This window comes from Xenia sp. Carnegie-2017, unplaced genomic scaffold, assembly GCF_021976095.1.
Source record: "Xenia sp. Carnegie-2017 unplaced genomic scaffold, XeniaSp_v1 HiC_scaffold_25, whole genome shotgun sequence".
Classification (NCBI taxonomy): domain Eukaryota; kingdom Metazoa; phylum Cnidaria; class Anthozoa; order Malacalcyonacea; family Xeniidae; genus Xenia; species Xenia sp. Carnegie-2017.
Genome location: NW_025813488.1, coordinates 742353 through 755130, shown reverse-complemented (window position 1 = coordinate 755130; position 12778 = coordinate 742353). Strand labels below are relative to the sequence as shown.

The following is a 12778-nucleotide window of genomic DNA, read 5'->3' as shown; positions in this document are numbered from 1 at the left end:
AGTATTTGTCTGAAGATGTCTTGAGTAAAGACGAAACGTTACAATAAATTTAATTTTACAATTTGTCTTTTTTTGGTCTATTTCTATGGCTCTAATCAGAACTTTATGTTGGGCATTAATTTTTATCACACGAATTCGATTTCCGCTCGGCAAGTCTCTCGCTACTATCTTAATGAAAATGAAAATGTTTAGGTTTATTGACCTTACTTTAGCCACAGAACTACATTAAACTGACCCATTTAATTTAATACAGTCCATCGTGACTCCAGAAAATCTTTAATTTAGTAAATTTACATGAATTGCGACATTGGTGCTAATTAGCATACAAATCTTCGCTACCAGTGTCCCTCTCCATGTTTATGGTTTCGAAATGAACGATGATGCAGCTTTCATTCCTTCAAACACACGAATGCAATGAATACTCATACATTATAACGATATGAGGTGGACGGTTGTTTGTAGAGATGGTCCACGTCGTGTCAACCATGCTGCAGTAGCCGTAAATGATCGGTATGTCTTCACTTTCGGAGGCTTTTGCTCTGGCGAAGACTACACAAGGATCTTAAAAATGGATGTTCACATGTTCGATTTGCGTATGTCTTTTCGTTCCTTTATGTAATGTTGCTATTCACCACGTGTGGATGGTCTTAAAAATTTTTTATCTTTCTACTTTACATTACATCCAGATAAGCTAAAATGGATGAAGGTGTCGAATGTAGAAAGCGACGATTATGATTCTACGCCGTTCATGAGATACGGTCACACAGCTTCAATTGTTGGTCGTAAAATATATATCTTTGGTGGACGAAACGAAGTGTACGGGGCATGTAATCGAGTGTTTACATTTGGCATAAGTAAGTGTTTCAAATAATCTGTGTTCACTCATTAGCCTATTTAGTTTTGAGAAAAAGACAATGCTTATACCAAAACTCATCTTGTACATTAGAATTGTCATTGACATTTCTATTGTGTGTTCCAAAATGTACCTTTGAATCATGCTTTTGTATTTTCATAGTAACTGTTGTATTATACTATTTCATCTAATTTTAAATATTATATTGTAATTATGTCAATACAATATGAGACCTTCATTTGTTGTTGGTTCTTAATTTCTTCCAAACACAGATGTAATTTGACATTGGCATGCCATGTTTTTAATGTTTGAACAAATAGTTAAAATGCAGCACTTTTAACTGTTGTATTTACAAAATCCTGCTATCACAACAGTTAAATTGGCTTTTCATACAGATTTAATATGTGATTTATAGCGTTCAACATAAAGCATAAAATGACATATAACCTTTTTGCACCATGTCACCAATTATTATGGAGTTTGATGCTGAGTTTGAAAATTGAGGAGATGGTATAGCTATACGTAATTGTGAAGAAACTTTTTAATGCACATACTCAAGAATTATACGATGCTAAAAATTGACTACATGTCACCAGGAGAAACTATGTTAGTTAAATCAAACCATCCCAAGTTTGACAAATATGCTTACTGTTATGACAGAGCGGTTATATTGTAGAAACATATTCTTGTTGCCGCTCAAAGCTTGATTGAATTAATCATTAATTTCATTCACATTTCATTGGATATTATCAAGCAAATTGTTATCATTTCTTCAAAATCCTATGTGCAAAAATAATGCAAACTTGCTTTAGGAGTTTTCCTAGCAATTTTATATTTTGCGACTCGATCATGATATATTTGCACTATTTAGTACTCCTGGAGGTAATTGTAGGCCACAGTTAAAATATTAGATAACATACGCACATACATACTGAAATATTTTATTTCAAACAAGTCAAATTCACACTTGTGGCTTAAAGAGAACTATACGCATGGTTTCTTTTATATATTTGTTAGTCAAACTGCATGAAACTATTAAACATCATTATTGAACAATGGAAAATAATACATTAGAAACTTGTACTGCAAAATATTTTAGTGTCCTTCTCACCAAACAACCCAATCTTTTCTTAAAAAATGGTAGCAGGGTAAAGTGCTTGAAAATATCCCAGCTCTAATGTTTCTTGCATGCTATACCAATTGAACATCAATGTTGATGTATAATGAACATTTATTTGCTTGTATGTTTTAGATACATTCAAATGGTCCATACCAAATGTCTATGGTACCATTCCACCTCCTCATGATGGCCATTCAGCTTGTGTCATTGCTTGCAACATTTATATATTTGGTGGTTACACTGATTGGGTGAGTATTAATGGAGATAAGATTGTTTCAACTGAAATATTGTATGCAAACGTTGATGTTGTTTTTTCAATTATAGTTGCAACGCTATTCAAAAGATATTTACATTTTCAACACAGAAAAACTGACCTGGACACATCCGCAAGTATATGTATGCGTGTAGCATGCCAACTTTTATAACGTGGGTGGGGGCAATTGAAGCTTTATAAATTGGGGGGGCATATTCTTAATTTCATACTTTATATTTCGTTATTATTGATTTCAATAGAAAAAAATGAAGTAGATTGTGCATTTATGAATATTAGCCTCAACCCACCCACCCCCGCCCCTCAAAAATTATCAATCTTCCACCCATTGAATGTAATAGAGTGTCATTGTTTACTAAGGGTGAAGCACCGAGCTGGCGAGACTTTCACACAGCAACAGCTATGGGAAAATATATGTACATATTTGGTGGAAGAGGTAATGTTGCTTTGTGAAATATTATGACAATTGACCAGTTCATTGAATGCATGGTTTTCCCCCATCCATATTTTTATCCAGGTTTATCCCCAAAATAAGACTGACCATAGCAAGTTTGCTCATCTTCAACCCTAACTTTAGTTTCCTGAAACGAGCGATTCTAAGGCTTTATAGCCTTTCCATGTGTAGAGAACAATTGTGGAATACTAGCTTAACAAGAGGGGACTAAATTAAAAACAGATTGGACCCTTACTTTACAAACTGTCATGGCATCTCTAGGAATTCAGGTTGGCTTTAGTAATGGAGTCATTTGCTTTAGTGTATGCATATCTTATCCAAGGGTGCAATCTTGAGTGCGTGGGTTGGCTTATCCCCTCCTTTCACAAAATCAATGATTTCACTGTGGACAACATCAAGAAAACTACCACTGTATCATGAGATAACCCCCATTCCACTTTTCAAAGCATATTTACGCTCTTGATCTTAATAATTTATTTCGAATATTTGTTGTCTATTACTAATTTAGGTGACATGATGGGTGAAATACATTCCAATCAAGACGTTTATGATAATAAAATAGTAGCTTTTGACACAGGTTTAAACATTGATTATTTTTCACGAATGTTCATGACTCACAAAAGTCCTTCGCGAATGAAATACTTTTTTTTCAACGTCAGACAAATACACTTGGCAACACATCAAAACAAGCGGAAGCATCCCTTTGGGTCGACGCAGTCATTCAGCAGGTTATTTTCGCAATGCTGTTTTACGCATAGAGATTATAAATAAAACAAATATGGATGACAAATGTATGCTTTTTGAAGTATGTTGGCAGTTGAATTAAAGACGAAAAAGGTCTTTTTATCAAGCAAGGATTCACTGAAGGAGTATAAAAGCAGCACAAACAAGTTTTGCAAAATACGAGAGGCTTAAACCATCTAAAATTACGATAAAAAGACAAGTATTGTCCAGCAATTAGATTGTGACAGTATTCACTATAGTATTTACTCATAATATGTACAAAAAAGTCAAAAAATCGTAGTCTTCCACTGTAACTTAATATCCGGGAATCGATTTTACCCCCCCCCCCAAAAAAAAAACTTCGTACCATATTTTGAACTATAGATTATATTACGATGCCACCTCTAGTCTTATTTATAATCTCTATGGCGTTACGTATCACCTTCACTAAAAGGCGTTTTATTTTATATTTGTTTTGTGCATTTCTTTTTGTATATCTTTAGTTGCACGTGGAAATTGTATTTATATGTTTGGTGGCTATAATGGATCTTTAAGGAAGCATTTTAATGATATAATAAAATTTAATACAGGTAATTAAGCTTTCAAACTTTCGTGTTTTAAAGTTTCATAATGCATCAATTCAGTAGCGTAGCCAGGATTTTTTTCAAGCAGGGCCAGTCAAAAAGAAAAGGGGCTATGACTGTCATGTAGACTACGGTCACACAATATCGGCACTAAACTTAACCGGTATACCATAGGCGACCCAGAAATCTGTTTAGGTTTTTTATGCAGTCGATTTATATAAATATATTCCTTGATTTATATGCAATGTTTGTCACGTGCGCTATCTCGCGCGAGTTACACGTTTGTATGGTCTTAAAGGTCTTATATTTTGACAAGGTAGGAAACTCTCAACACTAAATGAACAACCGTTAGCACAAACACCTCATATAACCGGGAATATCTTATAAGTAAATGGAAAAACGCCGTTTTTTTAACATAAAAATGTATTTCTAGACATAGAAAAAACGCGAATGTTTTTAGGGTTTGTGACAAATATTTTTCAAAACCTATGCTCAAACGCAATGCAAATTGGCTGAATTTTTTATGAAAACGATAAAAAAAAATTGGAGCCAATCTGAATGTATGAGAAAACAATTTTAGCCAATCTGTATTGCGTTTGAGCATAGGTTTTAAAAATATTTGCCACAAGCCCTAAAAACATTCACATCTTACATACGCCTAGAAATACATTTTATTGTTGAAAAACTGCAAAAATACAGTAATATTATTCGTGATTAATGAGACGTATTTGTTTTTTTTTGTGTTTTTCCATTTATGAGATATTCACGGTTATGTGAGGTGTTAGTGCTAACGGTTGTTAATCAACATTGACAAACATTGCATATTAATTAAGGAATATATTTACTACATAAATCGATTGCATAAACAACCTAAACAGATTACTGGGTTGCCTATGGGTAGACACACGTAACCGAAACATTATATTTTTACTGTTTTCAAACTGTCACGGATAGTCATACCGTTTTCAAACTATTACGGTTGGTGTTACGTTTTAATACTTTTTCATACCGGCGTCGTGTAAACATTACCCCAAACTGTAAGAGTTTTGCATCGTTTTCAAACTCCACGGGTATTGTGTGAACGGGGTGTTAAACATGCATTATAACACAGTCAAACCAGTTTTGAGCGAGCTTCCTCGGAGGAACGGGCTAGTGTTGGCGTAATAGGGGTTTCATACTTAATTGTAAAACATAGCATTGGGGGGAGGGGCAAAAATTTACCCAGGGTTAGGAAAGCCACCCGTGCTCCCTTTTGACTACGTCACTGTGGCGTAAATCTCCATGCGGCGGATTATTTGAAATTATAGGAAATGGGAAAACAACTGTATTGAAATTTTAAAGAATAACGCTGAAGCGTGAACAATTTCACATAAACCTAAAGCCATATTTTTAAAATTTGCAATATATGCAAGCCTAGTCGATCCCAATTTTCATTTTATAGATCTTTGAAAGAGATAAATGAAACAGCTCCTAGAATTTTTTTGAAAATTGAACGAATTTCGAGGTTTGCCAGAGACTTTTCAAACGTAGCATGCATGCAAAAAAAGTTTTGGCTTTATCAAAAAAATGTCGGAAATTTACGATGCAGCTTTGCCCACGTCGTCTAGAACAGAATTTGCGCCATAGCATTGGTTAGACTGATTTCCTAATGATTGCTAGATACAAAAGAATGGAATTCCTTCGTCGTTTCCGGTGAACATCCGTGTCCACGACGTCGACATACTTGTTGTATCTTACAGGATAAGGTTATTATATATGGTGGATCAAGGTATACATTAGGGGTAATATGTGTAATAGAAGCAAAACTCGCTAGTTTGTAATACAATTTGTCATTAGGATTAGTTATGAGTATTACTGAAAAAAACGGATACCTATTGCATTGTACCAAAGGAGATTAGAAGAAATGCCTTGATATCTTTTTACAGCCCTGTGCATTTTGATGAATATGAAGGAGAACGGCATTTGCAAGACCATAACGATTTGTTTGTTCTTGATTTCAGTAAGTGCATAATATGGGGGGATTTGGGGGAGAGGTGAAAGTGTGTTATGTCAAAATTTTGTCTTTCTTTTATGGACTTTTCTATGGGGACAATCTGTCATGAGGGTTGAATCAGCTCCAATTGCCGTTACCCATTTCAATGATTTTTTTAAAAATATTTGGAGTTAACGGTATTTAATATATTTGTTTTCACTATAAAATTGATGTAGATCCTTCTCTGAAAACACTGTGCCAGCTCGCGTTATTAAAGAATCGTCTAGACTACAATCTTCTTCCGCCGTTACTGCGGTATGTTGAAAATGTAGCGTTCGCTTTCAAAAATTAGCAGTTTTCATCATGAAGGCTGAGTTGTCAATGATCATCGGCCATTTAACATTTATGTCGTATTTTCGTCATCCCCTGTGATTTTTCTTGATATCTTTCAACTGGAATAACATTAGAAAGAAGGGGGGGGGCGAGGCTGCGAAGAAATACGGTTAGCAAAAAAACTGTTCCACAGAGGAACAAGCTTTGTTTTGAAGCTCCCTTCGTCTAATTGGCTATCAATTGCCTAATTTCTGGAACGACGTAAACGGGAAGGCGGTGGGGTTAAACGCTTCACAAACTTACATCACAGTGGTCAAAGCATGGTTTTTGCCACCACAAATTATCCCTAATCACTTTCTTATATTAGGGTATTTTGGAATTTATGTTTTTTATATTTATTATAGTAAAATGTGACTGTTTTAAATTAAGGTTTTATGCAGACCGTTCGCAGTCTAATATTCTAAGAAATGCGCGATTAGAAAGGGGGGATTGGCGCCTGGCTGCTTTAAGTCTGTTTTCTCCCGTCATTAAAAAATATGTTCCGCCGTCCCTGCCTGATTTTACAAAAGTCATTAACTATTTCCCTGCTATTTTTGAACTGTTATCACGATTGAATTAGTTGATCAATTTTTGTCTTTTTAGTAAAGAGTTAGCTCTCATGTCCACGAAGACATCACAGCAAGAACATCATACACTTGCACAGGGTTAATCTGGCCAACACCTTTTCGCGCTTTTTGTTCACTAGAAGGCGCTGAAAGCACTTATTGTTTTCTAGGTCTGGATAGCTTTCCCGATGATTTTTAAACGAAATTAAGAATATTTTATTTTAAGTCTGAAAACTTTTTCGAACTCTGGCCAAGTGATCTAGTAATATTTTTAACTGTCAGCATGTAGAGAAGATTCTTACAATCCAAATATATAATTTGTATGGTTTATTCGTTTTTTAATGGCTACACAATACGTAAAAACACAAATTTCTCGATAGATTCAATCGAGATAATTCACTAGAAAAGCATTCCTCAAATTTCTAGTATGGCTTTATTTTTATAAATATTAAAACTATTAATATTATATATATAACGTAATGTGGTTTTATATAATGCAATATGAAATTTAACAATGGGAACTCTGTTTTACGTCATTCTACGTTTAATTTCGATCTATTTACAAGAATTCTTCGATTGCCTGCATTGCGTCTTCTTGTTTTTGTATGTTTCGGGGCAGTTTTTGGTAATCAAGGTTGTTAGTTTAGCCTTTTTCGAAGCCAAATAACTCAATTTTTGGCCATTACTTTCTTTCCATTTGGCTACTTTTTGGCCTCTTTACCTCAAAAGAATTTTGATCTTTCATTGTAAAAATCTCTTATAAAATGTAACTATGGTAAAATCTATTTGGGTAGTGACCACGCGTGTCTATTGTTATATCGTACTTATTGCTCATTTATAATAAATCTTTATGATAAATCAATAGACAACAATAAGGAATGGATAGGTTGTTTGACTGCTCAAAGTAACCAGTGGAAGTTACAATCCTACGGTAACCATAACAACGTCCTAAATCACCGCATGTCATAGGGAATACAGGCTCCAAAAACAGCATTTGGTGATTTGGATCATTTGGCCTTTTCGAGTGAAAATATGAAATATACAATAGAAAGCCACTATAGCCACCATAGTGGCTTCCAGTTTATTGCTTTTTTTTCCAGCAATAGGAAGGACGAGATGGCTAAAGGAAGCCAGTAACCTAATTAAATAGTCAGTCCCGAAGTGAGTAGACCTGATGTATATTCCCTATACTGTGTTTCAAACCATATTTTCAAGAGCCTTACTATCTTGTGTGTATTATCGTAAATGCTTGTTTCAACGCCGCGGTGTCTGTACAATTTTGTCGATCCTTAGGACAGCGCTTATAAATTTTTTTCAACCATAAAATTCAAAACAAATATTTTAATTACACAAAAACCAAACGAAACATTTTACATGAAATCGCATCAACCAATACAAATATACAATGGCAGTGGTCTAAAGTGTGTTAAGTTAACGTACTAGCCCAATGTGATAGGTATTAATACGGTGATAAAACGAGTGATTTACGGCAATCTCGAAAGCCCAGAAGTACAAAAGGCAAAATGTGCATTGACCAATCGACACAAATTTTCACAAAAACTTCAGCGTTAAATACAGCGCAATTGCTGCAATGTGGAGGTCTTTATTCCCAAGAACAAATAGAAAGACTTCACATTACGGTTTGGCATGCGTCAATGTATGTAATGTTTGTAAATGTAGATCGTCCAGGTTGGTATAGTCCTGAGAAGAACTGTTTTTGTTGTTGTTGACTGACGTTTCGACAACCTTAGCGGTAGTACTCTTCAGAGTCAAATGAGGAGTAAACATCAGGTTAGCCGTATTTGTTATCTGGTTCTTACGTCATTGTATTGTGTGTACAGGAAATGTGTATTGTTATTGTGAATTAGTGTGAAGTGAAATATTTTATTTTTAGTTGTGATGTGTGATTTAGATGTGATGTTTTTAAATGTAATGTGTGGGTGTCAATTGTGTATTGTCATTGTGAATTAGTGTGAAGTGTTATGTTTTTAGTTGATCGTTTGTTTGTATTGTGAATAAGTCGTTTGTAAGGTGCCGGTAATTGCTGTGATCTGTTCAGGGGGGCTTGTTCCAAGTTGGTATACCAACTTTCTAATGTAAGCCGTTGTCTATAGTCAGTACTGTAAGTAATGAATTTTGCCGAGTCCCAGTCAATGCTGTGCTTTGTAATTTCGGTGATGTTCGGCAATGTGATTAGTTTTGTCTTGTTTCTTTGTAGCTCGTTTGTGTTCAGTAAGTCTTATGTTTAAGTTCCTGCCAGTTTCCCCAATGTAGGAGGCGAGGCAGTCGGAGCAGTTTATTTTGTAAACTGCACCTTGTCGTTCGTTGGGTTGTTCTTTGTCCTTTATGTTCGTTAGTACTTGTCGTAACGTTGTGATTGCTTTATGTTCGACACGTATGTTGTATGGTCGTAAGATACGCGATATAGTCTCAGACGTACCTTTGATGTAAGGTATCGTTGCTGTTGTCACTGAGTTGTTCGTTTCGTTGGGCTCGTTGGGTTTGTAAGTGTTGCGTTTGATAAAGTCAGAGTTATAGTTGTTTTTATCAAAAACACGTTTGAGATATTTATTTTCGTTGGGTAGAGCGTCCGGTGAATCACATATGATTTCTGCACGTCTTGTTAATGTTCTGATTGTGGTGGCTTTGTGTGATGTGGGGTTGTAAGATGATTGGTCGAGTAGTCGGTCAGTATGTGTTGGCTTGCGATAAACTGTTGTTCGTAGTTTTTGATTGTCATGTTTTACCAAACAGTCGAGAAAAGGAAGAGTTCCGTTTTCTTCGACATCTTTGGTAAATTATATATTGATTTGAGTGTGAAAGTCATCTATCTCGTCTGCATGTAGTGCTGTGATTGTGTCATCTACGCTGCGGAACCAAAAAAGGTAGTGCATGTTTGTAAGTCGTGAGCACCCTTTCCTCTATAGATTGCATTACAATTTCAGCAACTACAACAGAAACGGGTGAGCCCATTGCTGTTCCATGTAATTGTTAGTTGTGTGTACTTTTCTACTGGAAGTAAGTCGAGGTGCGGTAGAGCTCCAGTAGCTCCATAATGTTTTCTGTCGGTAATGGCAGTACGTCCGTGGTGTTTGTGATGAGGGTTTTTGTACAAGTAAGTTCCAGATTAAGTGGAATACTGGTGAACAGTGATTTCACATCAAAAGACACTAGTATATAGTTGTCCGGTGTTTGTATAGTGCTCAGTTTTTCAATGAAAGTTTCAGTGGATTGTTGTTTGTGTTTTGATTTGTTTGTAAGTGGTTGCAGTATGTCAGTCAAGTACTTTGAGAGTTCGTAAGTAGGCGAACCACAGAATGATACAATTGGTCGCATGGGTATTTGTGGTTTGTGAAGTTTTGGTAGTCCGTATAGTCTGGGTGGTCGTTGTACTGAACATCTAAGTCGATAGTAAATACATTCAGATATAATGTATACAGATATACAGATATACAGAGCGAACAACTTGCTAACGACTGCATACAAATCAAACAACAACAAAAACTTGAACGTTTGAAACAAACTAAAACACATACAAGACATAAACATTACGATAACTGGGTGAGGAATATTTTTTCCCGCTCATTAGACGAAACTGAAACGCGACTACTATCTTACGGACTAAAATATTCCATAACACCTAGACGAATCCCTACTGAGACGATAGTATCAAGTGTCGAGGCTGTCCTAGCGTATCAAAGAGACTTGTCAGAGACAACCAAAGACGATATCAGAAGCATGATAGCCTCCACTTTACAATCGTCCTCTATACGAGAGAACAACTTGACAAAAGACGAGCAACAAGCACCCAAACGACTAAAACACGATAACAACATCGTCATTTTACCAGCAGACAAAGGACGCGTGACTGTAGTCATGGACAGGAATGATTACTTTAACAAAATGAACATCCTTGTTAACGACAGACAAACGTACGAACAACTCAAACGAGACCCAACACCATCACTAGTACGCAAACTTAACAGCAAGATCTTCTCTATGAGAAAATGTTACATTATATCTGAACGTATTTACTATCGACTTAGATGTTCAGTACCAAGACCACCCAGACTATACAGACTACCAAAATTTCACAAACCGCAAATACCTATGCGACCAATTGTATCATTCTGTGGTTCGCCTACTTACGAACTCTAAAAGTACTTGACTGACATACTGCAACCACTTACAAACAAATCAAAACACAAGCTACAATCCACTGAAATTTCATTAAAAAACTGAGCACTATACAAATACCGGACAACTATATACTAGTGTCTTTTGATGTGAAATCACTGTTCACCAGTATTCCACTTAATCTGGAACTTACTTGTACAAAAACCCTCATCACAAACACCACAGACGTACTGCCATTACCGACAGAAAACATTATGGAGCTACTGGAGCTCTGCCTCATCTCGACTTACTTCCAGTACAAAGGTACACACTACAAACAATTAAATGGAACAGCAATGGGCTCCCACGTTTCTGTTGTAGTTGCTGAAATTGTAATGCAATCTATAGAGGAACGGGCGCTCACGACTTACTAACATGCACTACATTTTTGGTTTCGCTACGTAGATGACACAATCACAGCACTACATGCAGACGAGATTGATGACTTTCACACTCACATCAACAAACAGAACAGCCATATAAAATTTGCTAAAGATGTCGAAGAAAACGGAACTCTTCCTTTTCTCGATTGTTTGGTAAAACATGACAATCAAAAACTACGAACAACAGTTTATCGCAAGCAACACATACTGACCGACTACTAGACCAATCATCTTACAACCCTACATCACAAAAAGCCATCACAATCAGAACATTAACAAGACGTGCAGAAATCATATGTCATTCACCGGACGCTCTACACAACGAAAACAACTATCTCAAACGTGTTTTTGACAAAAAGAACTATAACTCTGACTTTATCAAACGCAACACTTACAAACCCAACGAGCCCAACGAAACGAACAACTCAGTGACAACAGCAACGAAACCCTACATCAAAGGTACGTCTGAGACTATCTCGCGTATCTTACGACCATACAACATGCGTGTCGCACATAACCCAATCACAACGTTACGACAAGTACTAACGAACATAAAGGACAAAGAACAACCCAACGAACGACAAGGTGCAGTTTACAAAATAAACTGCTCCGACTGCCTCGCCTCCTACATTGGGGAAACTGGCAGGAACTTAAACATAAGACTTACTGAACACAAACGAGCTACAAAGAAACAAGACAAAACTAATCACATTGCCGAACATCACCGAAATTACAAAGCACAGCATTGACTGGGACTCGGCAAAATTCATTACTTACAGTACTGACTATAGACAACGGCTTACATTAGAAAGTTGGTATACCAACTTGGAACAAGCCCCCCTGAACAGATCACAGCAATTACCGGTACCTTACAAACGACTTATTCACAATACAAACAAACGATCAACTAAAAACATAACACTTCACACTAATTCACAATGACAATACACAATTGACACCCACACATTACATTTAAAAACATCACACCTAAATCACACAACACAACTAAAAATAAAAATATTTTAATTCACACTAATTCACAATAACAATACACATTTCCTGTACACACAATACAATGACGTAAGAACCAGATAACAAATACGGCTAACCTGACGTTTACTCCTCATTTGACTCTAAAGATGACTGCCGCTAAGGTTGTCTAAACGTCAGTCAACAACAACAAAAACAGTCCTTCTCAGGACTATACCAACCTGGACGATCTACATTTACAAAACAGTTCAGCTGTGAATGTGATGTTAGGGTGTTGTCGGTTCAGATAGTCAAGAAAGAGAGATACGTGATCG

The 12778-nt window shown here is 36.1% G+C and overlaps 1 protein-coding gene across 2 annotated transcripts; it reads left to right on the top strand.

Moving 5' to 3' along the window:
* The first annotated feature begins 355 nt into the window (after window positions 1-355).
* Window positions 356-7245, top strand: LOC124453316 (kelch domain-containing protein 3-like). Of its 2 annotated transcripts, none has more exons than XM_047004109.1 (12): window positions 356-593; window positions 687-854; window positions 2106-2221; window positions 2298-2369; window positions 2605-2680; window positions 3207-3275; window positions 3358-3426; window positions 3925-4011; window positions 5665-5773; window positions 5931-6004; window positions 6214-6292; window positions 6953-7245. In XM_047004109.1, the coding sequence occupies exons 1-12, from the start codon at window positions 440-442 to the stop codon at window positions 7017-7019; spliced, it is 1140 nt and encodes a 379-aa protein (XP_046860065.1). In that variant the 5' UTR covers window positions 356-439; the 3' UTR covers window positions 7020-7245. The 2 variants fall into 2 exon arrangements, with proteins under 2 accessions (XP_046860065.1, XP_046860066.1); XM_047004110.1 differs by having other exon boundaries at window positions 362-593; window positions 2298-2363.
* The last annotated feature ends 5533 nt before the right edge of the window (window positions 7246-12778 follow it).